The sequence below is a fragment of the Tetrao urogallus genome (genome assembly GCF_951394365.1).
Source record: "Tetrao urogallus genome assembly, chromosome: 2".
NCBI lineage: Eukaryota > Metazoa > Chordata > Aves > Galliformes > Phasianidae > Tetrao > Tetrao urogallus.
In genome coordinates this window covers 59,991,225-60,007,136 of record NC_136814.1, presented here as the reverse complement: position 1 = coordinate 60,007,136, position 15,912 = coordinate 59,991,225, and the positions used below count along the sequence as shown (strand labels likewise).

The window sequence follows — 15,912 nt, the reverse complement described above, 5'->3', positions numbered from 1 at the left end:
AGCTGATTAATTGCTTTTGCTTCAACATATTCCATGTTCCAGGTGGCGCACAGGATGCACTGTAAGCCTTAAGTCTTCACAATCAAAAAACTCTTTTTAATCAGAGACCATTTCTGTCTTTGTGCAGCATATCACAAGGTTCTGGGGCTCACCTGTGTCACATAAAATCCACTCTGCATATCACAGAAATATTCAGAGTTAAATGTGTTCTGAGAGTCATGAACTGAGACATGAAGCTCTGAGAAATAGAACTTTGAATAGTAGACTTATGGAGGGTAGCAAGGAGGAGGCTGCAATTAACTTAAAGAGCAAAGAGAATATATCCCTGGCTGCAGAGATTTTATTGCTAAATTCTTCCACCAATTAATTCAACTGATAGAATTTTCTAATACAAGGCTCTTAAGTAACAATATTCAGAGTGCTCAGTGAGCCTAGTGGCATCTCTACCTGTTACAAATTTTCTAGAGGATGTTTACAGAGAGGTATAAAAGTACTGTGGCTCCCAATTACCACTAATGCTGCCCAATGTCATGCATAATCTTGGTCAAAATCTCAGGGAAAGCAGTTTCAGAATTTCCATCAAATTCTCAGTTGCATCTAGCCCCATTGATGCCCTTTACACTTATTGCTGACAAAACTTTATGTAAGTGAGATGATAAATTTGGTAGGTCTGTACTATATAAAGAATTATTTATGATTTAAGGAAGAAGTTCAATTTCTTGAATTTATTTCTCCTAAGCCTGAGTAGTTCAACTTTAGAATATGGCATATTAAGTGTATATTTAGCACCAGTAAAAATAACAATTTTTGAAACTGTAAATGCAGTGGTATTCCTCTGGATATGTACACTAAATGGCAGAGGAAGTAAATAAATAGGAAATTTGACAAGTCTTCTGCACTATAAGTTATAAATTCCTGTTATTTGAAAGTGATTTTTTGTTAAAAATACAAGTAGGAGGATTATACAACTCTATGGATCAGTGACATAGAGGGATCATCATACGCATAATAGTGGGTTATGTAAGAGAACACAAAATGTTTCTGATGATTCAAGATTGACTACAAGATGAATTCAACTGTCTTTTTAAATATCTGTTGTTATTATTACTGTTACTTTTAGCTGATAATGTAATTAACACTATATTTTTTTTTCCCAACAGCAGCACTAGATGTGGCTGATATCTTTATGTGCAGGTGTAATATGGATGCAGACATGAAGATCTCACTTTTAAAAGCCTGCAATACTTTTTCAAGAGTGAGATATTAGCTGATGATAGAGTATAAGGCAACAGGATCAATCAGGAAGTAGAGCAATGGACTTTGCATTTAGTCAATTTATTTCATATTTCTACGTAAAATTGGAATTTAGTTTACGACAAGGAGGAAACTGATTAATATAAGATTCAATTAAAGCAGTTATATGTTTTGGAAATTTTTTTAATTGGGAAAATAAAAATAAAGAAATCCATATAATTTTCCTGAGACTAGGGGAATATGAACAGTTCAAAAGAAGCACCTGAGATGGAATGCTTTGTTTCTAGGTAAATGATGAGGGACTGAGGGCACTGCTTGAAATCCAAGTGAAATTCAAAAGAGACCAAGAAAGAGGTGTTTCGGTCTGAATTACCTTTGACAGCTCTGAAAATGTCTTTGTGTTATTCACAAGGGATGTTAGCTAATGCTGGGCCAACGCTGGGACAGGAGATAAAAGAAACATGCTAACAATGCTCCACTTGAAAACAGGCATGGTAATACCAGCATGTTATTGTGGCAGAACTGAGGGGGTAATCTAAATTTAGGGATGCGTGTGAGTTCTGAGGCATGATGTCATGGAAATGCTTTCCAGGCCCTGAAAGAGGAAGGTGCTGTGAGAATTTCCTTTCTATTGTTCCAGGTGCTCCATGTGCTTAGGGGGACACTGACTTTGGAAGGACTTATCAGCACATCCCATCCCCTCTGAGAGATGGAGGTAAGGAGAGCAGCAAAGTACAGACTCAGATACTTTCTTAAGGAGAGGCACGAGCATAAGAAAAACTAACTAGCTGAGTGAATGCCAGAAGTTCAGAGATGTTTTCATTTAGATAAGCCTTCTAAAGTTCAGATATTTATACAAGGCTTATCTGCATTTATCTAAAACCCTGTTGCCAGGAAATATTGGGAGAAAAGCTCTTGTGAGAGACTTTTGATATTGCCTGGCTTTGTGAAATACAACAGCTTTTCTTCCTTACTTATTCTCATCCTGACAGGAGCAAGAAACAGCGGAGGTGCATGCACACTCAAAAATATACAAAATAGAACAAAGAATGAGTTGATTTAATTTACACTGTGAAACTATAATTCAGACTGGATACAACAGGTAAAACTTAATTCCTCTTTTCTACAGATACGTCTGTACACCTTAATTACAGTCATAATTTTAAATTTCATTACAAAACCCCTATATTTTAATTTCCTTATTAGTTTTGAAGATATTACAGCTATTCTTCCTTTGTTTTAATTAGTACTGACAGCCTTTCTCTGCTGAACTCTATGAAAGATTTGCCATTCATTTCTGTGGGATCTGAATTATATTTTAAATATTAAAATGACTCATTACCTTTCAGCTTTTGATAACACGTTCTTCCCCTCTGTATTTTGCTTGGGGTGGAGAGTGTTAAGGACTAGTCAGAGTTTTTTTGTATTAATATCACATTAATTCAGATAGAAAGACACTTCTATGGTTGGAAACTCTTAGATCAAGAAAGCAAGGAAACACTTCTAATTAGTTTAGTATGTCACAGAAACTCCAAATGTTTCAATTCAATTTTAGTTTCATGTCAAATTTGACCTCAGCTATATCTAAAAAAAATCCCATACTTGGGTAAGATTGTCCACGTAGGTGCAATTATTTTATCCGTGAGAAACAATTTTGTCTTGTTTTTGCCAAACTACGTGGCCAAAGTCAAGTAAAATCAAGTAAACCTAAACAGAATTAATTCAGACTTCTTAGAATTGATTCTTCTCACACAAAAACACATATACTCACACATTCTCCTTAAAATACTGATGAGTGCTTAGACTAAATTTATGTACATTTTCTTCCACGTTCTCTTTCAAACTGCATCTTTTCGTTTCAGCAGTTTAATGTGCTGCAATTTGTTCTCTTATTGAGCAGGTGAATGAGACACATAGGTCACTGGAGATATAGTACACTCTGATGTCCCGGGCAATCTCTACAGCCTGTTTTTGCATTTTGATACCACTTCACTGTTTTCAAATCCCAATTTGAAATAGTATTTGGTAGTTTTGAAGATTCCTTCATGGAGATATTTTCAAGTTCTTCAGAAAGTAAACAATAATGATATCGTGATTGAAATTCCCAGTGCTTTCATCTGACCCACGTAAGTGTTCTTCGTTTCTTCCTAGAGTGATTATAGGCTTCTCAGCTCTGTCGAGTTAAGCACCAAAACTATTTGCTAATAGAATGGGGCTATATGTTGCCCTCACTAAACAACATAGTGGGGGCAAAGAAGAATAGACACCAGTATAATGAAGCCATAAAATTCATGTCAAGGGAAAAAGATGGCATACCAACCTCCATGGCAAGACCTGCATTAAAATTCATCAATGACAAATGCAGTGTGAATATGATGACTAGATATTAACCAGATGAGGTTTAACAAAAGCAAGTGTAGAGTCTTGCATCTAGGCAGGAATAATTGCATGCACCGGTACAGGCTGGGAGATGACCTGCTGGAGAGGAGCTCTGCAGAGAGAAGGACCTGGGTGTCCTGGTGGACAACAGGTTGGCCATGAGCCAGCAGTATGCACATGTGGCCAAAAGGGCCAATGGCATCCTGGGGTGCATTAAAAAGAGCATGGCCAGCAGGTCGAGGGAGGTGATCCTCCCAATCTACTCTGCCCTGGTAAGGCTTCATCTGGAGTACTGTGTCCAGTTCTGGGCTCCCCAGTACAAAAAGACAGGGATCTCTTGGAAAGAGTCCAGCAGAAGGCCACAAAGATGGTGAAGGGCCTGGAGCATCTCCCCTATGAAGAAAGGCTGAGTGAACTGGGTCTGTTCAGCCTTGAGAAAAGAAGACTGAGAGGAGACCTGATCCAGGTCTATAAATGTCTAAGGTGTGGGGAGCAGAGTGGTGAGGCCAGACCCTTTTCAGCAGTGTGTGGAGACAGGACAAGGGGAAACAGCCAGAAACTGCAGCATAGGAAGTTCTGCACAAATGTGCGCAAGAACTTCTTTACAGTGAGGGTGATGGAGTGTTATAACAGGCTGCCCAGGGAGGTTGTGGAGTCTCCTTCTCTGGAGATGTTCAAGACCTGCCTGGACACCTACTTGCACAACCTGGTGTAGGGAACCTGCTTTGGCAGGGGGTTGGACTCAATGATCCCTGGAGGTCCCTTCCAACCCCTACGATTCTGTGACTGTGATTCTGTGATAGCAGTGAAGAATTAAATTCCTAAGGGAAGAGTGGCACATTAGGATACTGTCTTCTTTGGCAAGAGTCATACCAAGAAAGCTAAAGCAGCAGGCTACCCTGTGCTCATGGCTGACACTCTTACTAGGCAATAAGAATCAAGGATATCACCAACTGTGTTATTTATTTTGAGAAAAAATTTGATGATTATTTTTATGCATCATTCTTTTGAAGAAAAAAAAAACAAAAAAAACCAAAACATCTGAAGTTTTAGGAACAAGGGATGATCAGGCAAAGTATGATCTGGATGCTTTGCCTCATTTTTCCAAAGCAGCAGTGAAACTTCTTCATTTGAAATCCCGGAGAATCTTGATCCAAGTAAGCTTTCTCCATTTGCAATTGCATCATAGGCAAAAAGTTATTACTTACCAGTAACACTTTAAAAAACAAGTCTCTTAGATAATCTTCAGAATTATTTAGTCTTGTTTTACTGTGTACATTTTGATGAATATTTATTTTTAATTGTAAAATTAAATATTGTGAATTGGATAAATAATATTAAAGATGAGAAAATATAATAATTTATCCAATCAATATATATATACCTTTATAATTTAATTCATTTTATATATTCTCGTAAGCATTTATTTAGTGCCATTTCATTATTTTTTCTTATGGTAGAATAAAAGCAGTACATAAGAGCCTTGTCATTAAATAAAGTGTCAAGGGGTTTCTGAAGATTTAGGCTGTTTTCATCATAGCTAAATTATCTAGATTTTACTGTTTAAATGTCTAACCTAAATCATCAGATAAATCACTTTGAAACTTTGTTTAGATGATTTCATAGCTTTTGCTGTCTTCAGTACAGACTCATGGAAATGTAAGGCATATATTTCTCAAAAAAAAAAAAAAGAAAAAGAAAAAGAAAAAGAAAAAGAAAAAGAAAAAGAAAAAGAAAAAAAACCAACCCACCCCAAACCTTTGTTTTTAATCTGTATATATAGTACCTTGTTTAAGATATCCGACCTGTTTTTTATAACAGATTGGTTTAAAATCTAGCCCATTGCCTTATGATATTTCTGACAGAAACATTTTTCTTACTTGCTTTTATTTATCCCTAGATTAGAAAATTATCAGACAATTGACTGTTGCAAAAAAATATCAATATTATTAAAAATATTCAGAATATTGGGATTAAAAAATCAAAATTTTGCATTGTTGAAAGGCTGTTAGTGTATCTTTCATTGGAATGATTATTTTAAAGGATAATTTATTTATAACAATGAAATATATTTTATAGAGCAATCTATGTACAGAACAGAAGGTCATTGATAGACAGAGGCAGATTGATTTGTATAAGATTTATGCACTTCTGTACATCAAGGAAGCTTTGTCAAAATATTTGTGGGACTCAGTAATTTAGATGCTCTTGGATATACCTCCTAATGTTGTATTCATGAGCTGAGATATAGACTAGAATTTCTTCCGAAGATAGTCAGGTAGTATACATTCTATGCAGATTTATATTTCAGTATGAGTTTAGCCTCTGCAAGAGTTGTGGAGGAAACTAAAGAAATTTATTTCTCAGTAATTCAATTTACTGCATTCTTCAAAATTTGTAATTGAGGGATTCAAACAGTGATCTAGAGAAAGCTTTTTTTTTTTGTTACTATTCCTTCACAGATGTAGCAGAGATATAGGGGTTTTTTTTCTTTCTTTCTTTCTTTCTTTTTTTTTTTCTTCTACTTCGTGTATTATCACAAATAATAACAAGATGGCAAAGAGCAGTCAAAGGAAGGAGAAATTTTAGAACTTATCATGATCCATTAGCAGATCAGAACAATTATGTTAATCACTCTTCCGTAATGCTCTTCCACTCAAAGATGTGACCTTTTTAGGACAATATAGCCTGGAAAATCGCACTCACATACAATGATGTTCAAAGCATTTTTGTGATACAATGCTCTTCAAAGTACTTTTGTGCTACAAAGCATGCTATTGGAGATCACAGGGTAATGTGCATTAAGATGTCTTCCACTGAGAGGATTTAGATATAGCCTTCTCACAAAGGTACTCGTGAAAAAATGAAGACATATTTTTCTGTAACAGTTAATATGAAATTTTACTAATAACTAACCAAGCTTCTGAACATGGTTTTGATATTAATTGTCTAACTGCAGCATCTTCCCTAGAAATTGCCCAGCCATGTCAGAGAACAGAGCAGGATTGTCATTCTCAGGGGCAATAAGGAAAGCTAAAAACTGTGTGATCTCAGAAAAAAACGTCAAGACCTGAGAAAGTAGATTCACAGAGAACCAACATTCATTGCAGAGCAGCCATAGGATGTCAGTGGATAACAAAACACAAGAAAGTCACCATTAAAAGAGGTAGAGAAGACAGTCACAGGAGATGCATATTAAACCCAGAAGTTCAGAGAGTCACAGAAAGCAGATTTGTTTAAGTAACAGTCAGTTCCAGTTTCCTCTCTAGATAGCAGCTTCACAGTGCTAGTTTGAGAGAGGTGGGAGTGAAGCTTCCAGAAGAAGTGTAAGAGAAACGATTTTAAATGAGTTGTTCTATTTCATGGCTGGTAAGTAAAGGTTTGGAGACCTGGAATTCAAATAGAAGTTTGAATCCATGTCTTCATCTCCATAGATTCCCTTTTCCTCTTTCTCTTGCTTATTGCTTCTGGATATTGTTACTTTGTTTTCCTTTGGTTTAGTTTTGTTTGCTTATACTTTTCTGTCTGTAACCTAAAACTTCAAAGCCTTTTTGAACTTTGAATGTAGGATCTCAAGATAGCAATGCTTTTTTAATAGAGCCTAAACACCATGAAGTAGGACAGTAATGATAGTTTTTTCCCTTCTGACTATATGAGTACAAAGAATTTTACTTTCCTACTTGGATATAACTGAAAAGTTCAGTTCATATTTATGTACTTCAATGTTCTATATTTCATACTGAGAATACAGCATACAAGTTAAGATTTTCTTGTCAAAAAGTTTTCCTATAGAGATAAAGGGAGGTCAATGACAAGCAGAAAATGATTGAGATTTAAAACATAACAACAATGTGCTGATTGTCTAAGAGACCTCATGAATTCAGCAGAGCATGATTTCTACTTAGTATTGAATATTAGCCAGGAAAGACTTTCTATTTTAAGATATTGGAATACCTACTAATATTAGAAATATCTGGTACATACTGTCATTATTTTCACATTATCAGAAATCAAGAATTGTCCGAGATTACTTAAGAAGACAGGTGCAAAACAGAGCAGTAATGAAAACATCTCCATCTAGAAAAAAAAGAATCAAATCTTTTCAACTTTTACCAGCTGCATACTTTTGTATTTACCCTCTGTTGCTGAATTGGAAAGCATAGGGTCTAAATAGATTATTTTTTTCTGTGACAATTATTCTCTTATTTCCAACAATTCTACCTTTTCTTCAGGGTTTGCCAAAGTCCTTTCCTAAATTACATTTCTCAATTAATTAATGATTGTACTTGTTCACTATGCTGAGAAGTTATCATACTTTAGAATAAAAACCAGTCCTTTCAGTAATATCTAGGGATGTACTGCTCAAAAAGGCACGATAAACATTAAAAAGAACCAGATAGACATCCCCTTGACCATTCCAGGAATTCAGACATTTTCTGATATTGTGTCAAATTTTCTTATAAATTACTTATTATTTTCCCAAGATCTGAAATAAAACCTCAGAGTTTAAGGCACCTAAAGCATGGAAATATATATTTGTTTGTTTCTCATATATATATATATATATATATAAAACACAGTACTGCATTATAATAATTTTTAACATCAACATTTTACAAGTTATTCTTCCTTTTTTCTTTATTCCAAAAATCTTGCATGGATATTGTATCCTAGTGATAGGCTTTAGCCTTGAAGAGAATTTGGTTGAATGATTCTGAACAGAAAATCTGCCCCCCAGTTTGTTTGCCAAATGAGTGTGTAATTTACATTCACAATTAACTCAATTGCACGCATAAATGAGCTAATGAAACACAGAAATGTGTAAATGGTCATAAATACTCATTTCCATGCGCAATTGCAGTAATTGCATGCGTCTCATGATTTTGAAAATCAAGAACTTCACGCTAATTTGATGCTAGTTTATGTTGTGCAACAGTTATATTTAAGATTAAGCTTATCACTCAACAAATGCAGCCATCTTTTTCTCCTATGTGCTTTTCTTCTTTTTTCTTTTTCTTTTTCTTCTTTTTTTTTTTTTTCCATTGTGGTGAATTGGTGGATTACAGTGTTTAACATGGACTTCTTTTTGCTGACAAGCAGGGTTTAAACATTTGCCTCAAACTGGCAAAACTGCAAATCTATTTATATACGGTGCTGTGTCTCTGTAAGTACTGATTTATACTCCTTCACACAGTGTATCTATTAAGAAATAGCATGGTGTATTGTGTATTTTTTTTTCGTGAGGTAATATGGAAAAAAAGATACAAAGTCACTTAGTTGCTCTTATCCAAACATTCTGATTCACAGTAATCACATTAGAGAAATATCAAATTAATTTAAGCCTTTGTTTCAATCACAGGTTTTGCTAAAAGCTCTCTCTCATTTTCCATTTACAAATGCAGGCAAATCTAGCATCTTGTTAATTAGGCATCCCTTTGTTTTGTTTTGTTTTGGTTTGTTTGTTTGTTTGTTTTTTAACTGCAATTTATTTCTGAATAGATTAAAACTAAGACCTCTACTAGCAAATCCCATGGTGTGACTGACTTCCCTATATGAAATCTGCTAAATAATTATATAAGAAGACTAACATATTTTGTGTCAATAAGTATTTTGATGTAGAGACCAAGAATGCATGTTGCAGTAGTTGTTTTAAGTCATCATACATAGTCCATTTTAAAATCTAAAGGCTTATTTCAAGAATCTCATTGATATGATTATACTGTAAGCAACATAATTCAATTGAAGTGTTAATCTTCTGAAAGTAAGATCTAACTTTATACGTGCATATTATTTTTCGGTGGTTTTAACAATTGGGATAAATATACAGCCAGAAATATGATCTTCATTACCGTAGAAAATACACAGAAAAAATGTCTGAATAATAATAGCTCAAAGATTAATCAACGCAAATTAAGAGGATAATGCTAGTTGTGTTTTACAGTTAGATGGCAACATATAGTTGGACACCATCCAAGGTATTTTAGAGATTGGGCTTTGGTTTGAAATCTATTTCATGCAGGCAATCCCCTGAGCCACCTGTGGGACTACTAAACGTAATTTTTAGGTCTAGCAATGCAAACATGTTTATATTCATTCATTCCCTAGGCCTAGAAACTCGAAGGTTTTGTGTTATCGGTTATATTTATAAAAATATTAGTAATCCAATAGAACATCAAGTTAAAACATAGAAATCTACAAAGGAGAAAAAAAAAAAAAGGACAAACTTGCCTTCAATAGCTGCTGGTTTCTTTCTTGGACTATGCTCTAGAAGAAGACGAGGTGATACCATTTCCTTATGTCCTGCACATGAATATACAGGTTAAGAAACATGGAAAATACATTAACTAAAAATCTGAGCAAGGAAGATGATTTCCCTTCAGAATTGCTCATGTATAAAATATTACATTTCATACATATCTGTTATCTTCCAGACACCATAGGAATAAAACGTATTTCTAAAAAAATATAGTGATTTAACTTTAAGGGATGCATTTTAAATCAATAAAGACCAAGTGACTCAAGCATGTGCTGAAATGCTTACAGGTCCATTTTTCTTCATGAGATTAAAAGCCTCAGAAGATAATACTATAATAATAACGTTACATATTCATGATGTCTGATCTACGGTAAAAGCATATTTTCTTCTGGCAGGCAAATGATCTTCATTTTTCCTTCTAGTCCACTTATTACGAATGTCTAGAAACTCTGCTAAAAAATATTATGCTTCCCATCCTTATGAACTGTTCTTAATTATCCAACACCAAACAGGTTGTACATTTGTAAATACTGCTTAACTTCTGATTCCCACTGCCAAGTGAAATACCTCAACTCTCTTGGAGTTATGAACTGTACTTTCTCATAGATTTAAATTGGGCTTTTTTTTACTAACCAGATGCCCAGTTTTCACTTTGTTTCTTCAAGTATTAACAAACACATATTTATTTTCTAGTTTATAATGTCAATTTGAGGTTTCCTGATTTTCTTCTGTTTATTTTTTTAATATCTGGCATTTATTTTTATTCACTATTATGTCATTGTCACTTGGACAGCACAGTTTCTCGAGTATCCTGTGATATACATGTATTAGTGGAATACAATACAAATACAGTCATATGCACCAGCACACACTGCACAAGAGCACACATGCAATCAGGCTGTTAGATTTCAGATCCAGCTCCACAGCAAAAACTCAAATGCGTGCCTTGTGCTTGGTGGTAGACTCAGAAAAGAAATAAAGATTGAAACGAGCCTTGGAAATTGGAGTATTGTACTTACCCTTCTCATTTACAAAGGCATTTATACTCATGGGAATGCATGAGAAAAACATCATCTTGAAGGTAGCAGTGGGATTTGAGCACCATGAGAAAAACATCATCTTGAAGGTAGCAGTGAAATTTAAGCACCACAGTCTCAAAGTTTTTGTATCTCATCAGCATACATATGATTGCAGGCAAATAATTTGCAAGCTTAGTTTACCTGCTAGATTATATAAAATATCACACATGGAGTTACTCAAGCTAGACTTATATGCCTGAGCCACTGATAAAATTAATGTACTTAAGGCACTACACAACAAATGGTAAAAATCTCAGGTTTTAGACGTATTTCCTGTCTTGTCAGTAGTCACAACTGAATATTGATTTCATCACAGAATGTCACTAGCTTCATGTGACTGAAATGAACAGTAGGCAAACTTCAGGAATTCAGATGTCTAGCCATAATTTTCCACTTTCTGATTTAAAAAAACATCTTGCAATTGCTAACTGAGCTAACAAGATGCTGAGTAGCATTTGTTTCCAGTGAGAACAGAAATATTACGTCTATAACCTCTGTCAATGTACAGAAACTCCATTAACTGTTAATTCAGTCTGAACATCCTAGTTCAGAAGGAAAACTAAAACAATGTAAATTTTAATCAAGAATGAGCAAATAATATTGTTCTTTCTGCTAGATTTGATTATTGGCTTGGACAGTTGTTAGATATTTGTTTTTATTTTATGTTTAATTTGTTTGTATTTATTCTAGATCACTATACTAGATGGACAAAAATGATAAATTTTACAATTTACATCAATTGCCTTGTATTAAAAATAATAAAATACAGTGCCTCATAATGTTGAGTAGGTAAGTAGTAAGAAAAGGTAGCCAATAATTTGGATTTCAGAGTGGTATCTACTGTGTGGAGCACTGACCTAACACTTTTAGGTCAAAGTATAGGATGGCCCTATTATTTTCCTGTTCTTTGCTGCTGCAGCAGTTTGCTAATGATTGCACCAGTGCTAGTTAGTATAATGCCAGTGCAATGCCACTTATTGCTAATGACTTGTCAAATTCTATTTTACAGTTTTACAAGTTTTAAGCAAATCACTTATTTCATGCAAATTGATCACATGATCTGAGAGTGTTTTAAGCACCAAAATCTTAAGATTCACAGATCAAAAACTTTCCCTTAGGCCAGAATGTTTGTTCTGAACAGGTTCCCATCCACTCTGATAAAAATCCTCTTTAATGTTTCCATGTGTTATTAAATGTATCTCTATTCACTTTGATGGGAATGCAAAGGACACTAGCTGAATAAATATTTTATCCATTCTTTTGATGAAATATGTTAAAATGGTTACCCTAAGTCAAATTTCTTCTCTCTTCCTTTTTCTTTCCTCTGTAAGTTATAAAGTACATGTGGCTTTCTGCACTATGGAAAATTCATAAATTAAAAATGAAGAATTGGCCTCAGTATATCAGACCATTAGAATGAATGATGTCTGCTATCTTGACAAAGCAGTGGCCAGTTGGACATATATATGATGTAAATAAGAGGAAGGCAGGATATGTTTAAAGATCCCTGTAGATGATCAATCTAATTTGTGAATTACGAGAAGTCATTACACAGAATACTACTATTATTATTGGACATACAGTTACCTCTTTGCTTTATAAATGCAGCCACACCATAACTCCAGCTTTTATAGACTGCATGTTTGTTTGCTCCTCTTTTCCCATGTAGTCTTTGTTTTTCCATCATGTAATAATCTAAACAATTTCATAAATATTTATTAGGGTTTGATTCCCCCACAGGCTTGTAGTTGCAAACACAAAAGTGTGTATAAATTTCTATGCATAATCAATCAGTTCATGTAGTTGTACTACAGACACATTCATATATCCATATATGATATTGTAAATAGCAATCTGAGAATATACACAGTTGATGGAGACTGACAAAGAATTAAATGTTTTCACTTTAAGCTCACTGGAATGCACTCACCAAGACAGAAAATGTCATGTTAAGACATGACTATCTTCCTGTACTGCCTGAAAGGAAAAAAACATGCTGCAAAGATAATTAGGAGCTGTAAGACACTAGATACTAAAATGAATACTTCATTGATACTAAGCTACAGTCCTCAAGATCTGTGAAACTTCTCTCATCGACGTTTATTAAAACATTTGAGTTGTAATAAGGAAATTCCTTCTGACTTGGTTTATGGATATTTTAGATTTTATATTGCATGATAAGGAATAAAAGACAAACTATGATTATCTGAGAAATGATACCACTGTGGAAAGCATTTTGATGACTGTAAACTTCCCCATAACACAGAATCATAGAATGGCTTGGGTTGAAAGAGATGTTAAAGCTTTCCTTAATGCCACCTTCTAGATCAAGTTGTCCAGGACCCCATTCAACCTGGCTGTGAGCATCTCCAGGAATGGGACATGCACATCTTCTCTGGGCAATTGGCTCCAGTGCCTCACCACTCTCTGAGTAAAAAAAAAAAAACTTAATATCTAAACTAAATCTCCCTCTTTCAGTTTAAAGACATTTCCACATGTTCTATATGCCTGGGTAAACAGTTGGTCTCCCTCTTGTTTATAAGCTCCCTTTAAGTTCTGGAAGGCTGCAATGAGATTTCCTCAAAGACTTCTCTTCTCCAGACTAAACAAGCTCAACTACCTCAGCCTTTCCTCACAGAAGAAGTGCTCCAGCCTTCTCATCATTTTTGTAGCCCTCCTCTATACTTGCTCCAACAGCTCCACTGATGATTTCCTCATATCCAAGTTTTGGTTATCTGAACATCAGGAATCCTACAGGCCAACAGTACTAATGCTTTGGCAACACCTCTCAAATAGTACAGAAAAATATCTTCAAATAAATCTTGATTTGCCCAGATGTGATATTCTTCCTTAAAGATAGTAGGGGGAAAAAAATAAAAATAAAAATCAGGTAAGTGAATTCTGCAGAATCATTTATTATGAAACATAGATTCAGATCAAATGTTTCGTGAAGCTCAGATGAAGAAATGGAGTAGGAGAATGAGATAAGACTGCCAAATGTGCTTTTAGAGGACACAAATCTTAACAGAATCCCACTGTTCTGTCTAGGCTTCGAGTTTTGACATGTAACTTACTTGAAGTTAAAGTTGAGCCTCCCTTGTTGTTATTCGTTATTCTTCAAAGTTAGGCTTTCACTGTTCTGAGGAAGGTTGTTGCCACTTAGCATACGTGCATGAAAAACTACGAGCAAATCATTTTGCATTGTGATAGAATAGCTGAGGATCAAGAGACTGTGTAACTGTTCTGAATAATAGCAATACTCACTTTGGGGAAGGAAGAAAGGAAGGAGCTGAAATGCAGGCACCCTAAATAGGTAATTTTTCTGAGAAAAGAATACTTCTGCTAATGTGATGGCTTTCTGTAGACTAGTAAATTAAATAGTGCCTGGAAATATTATTGGGTTCTGGAATAAAAATACACATAGCATGCAACATTGTTTGATTGATATCTGACAATTTTGATTGGTCGGTGCCAAATAGCACCCTCTCAAACAATTCATTGGCTCAGTTTGGGAGTTAGCAAGGGACAGGCTCCATTCTCAACAGACAGATGAAACAAAGACAGCCACTTTTACCTAGAGGAGATGTTATGAATGTGGATGATTGCAGCAGAAGGAATAAAATCCAGAAAACAGTTTAATTTAGTTATCTAAATTAAAAGTGATAACAAAATACTGTCAAAAGGGAAAAAAATAGTTTAAATAGAACCTTAAGGGGCCTTCTGCAACTCAATTTTAAACAGTTATGATAGAAATAATGTATAATAAAAGGAACCTTTCAGGGAAGTCTGTCCTGGTAGACAGTAAGTACTTCAGTTTTTCGATTGCACTCAGGTTATGGGCGCTTATAAATGGATAATAGCGTGATGTGCATTGAAAATCTCATTTTGCATGGGGTTGATATCAGCTAAGGAAGAACATTTTTACAGTATGTCTAGCAATTACTAGTAGCTTTAAATTTTTGTATTCTGTATCATATTCTGGCTATTTGCCAGTCATTATTATGATGCATAAGAAAATGTTAAAACTACGTGTTCCACTTAGGTTTTGAATAGAGCAGATAGCACTGGAACTCTACTTAGTGTCTAACTTGTGCATAAAGCATTTTATTGAAAGATACTCCTCCCTCAACATAGATAACAAATCCTAGCTTATTAAAAGTAACCTAACAGCCTTGGGGGGTCAACCACCTATTATGCTAAAAGCATGGACTGATAGGTTTGACAGTAAAGGTGCAGGAAGGATGGTTGCAAACTGATAATCGAAATGCTTTTTGGAGTATAGTAAGGTGAAAGATTAAATTTCCTTTCTCAACAAGTCGACTAAATAGCAGCAGCAACTTTATAGTCTCCTGTTTTTAATATGTAGACATTTGATTTCATCCTTTAGTTTTAGTGATGCATTCCTATCTGTAATTACATGTTCACACCTATACAATATATTAGATACTTGTGCATGTATGGGCACATGTGTGCATATGTATATATATATACATGCAAATTTATGTAGGTTTTTAAATGAAGTTTCTGAAGAGAAAATGTTTGTCTTGTTCAACGTGGCTTAATAAATGAACAGGTATGAATTTCCATTGGATCCTTTTCCCAGAGCTTGTGTGAACATCAGTTTGTACATTTTCATGTAGCTACTAAATTTGCAGGTGGGAACTTGCTTGATATATTTTTCTCTTCCTGTGGTTTTGTATCTCACACTGTACAAATGCACATACGAAATATAAAATTGATACAAGCAAGAGACAGAACGGCAGAGCTATGAGAGTGATATTTGCTGTTTTAACCTACAACCAGCTTTACTAGTTCCAACCAGAAATTTATGCAATGTATCTTAGTCACACCAGAGAGCTGAGCAGTTAGATTCACTTACAACAATATATCTGTTGAGAATTCTTTTCAAGATATTTTTACACATCAAGGTTCCAAAATCCCTCT

The 15,912-nt window shown here is 34.7% G+C and overlaps 1 protein-coding gene across 1 annotated transcript in view; it reads right to left on the bottom strand.

Annotated features, from left to right (window-relative positions):
* TRDN (triadin) overlaps positions 1-15,912 on the bottom strand; it is a gene marked incomplete at both ends in the record, with an annotated part of 195,594 nt that overhangs the window by 98,000 nt on the left and 81,682 nt on the right. The window contains one exon of the mRNA XM_079550350.1: positions 9,858-9,933. Coding sequence (XP_079406476.1) covers positions 9,858-9,933 — 76 coding nt within the window. The remainder of the gene's footprint in view (positions 1-9,857; positions 9,934-15,912) is intronic.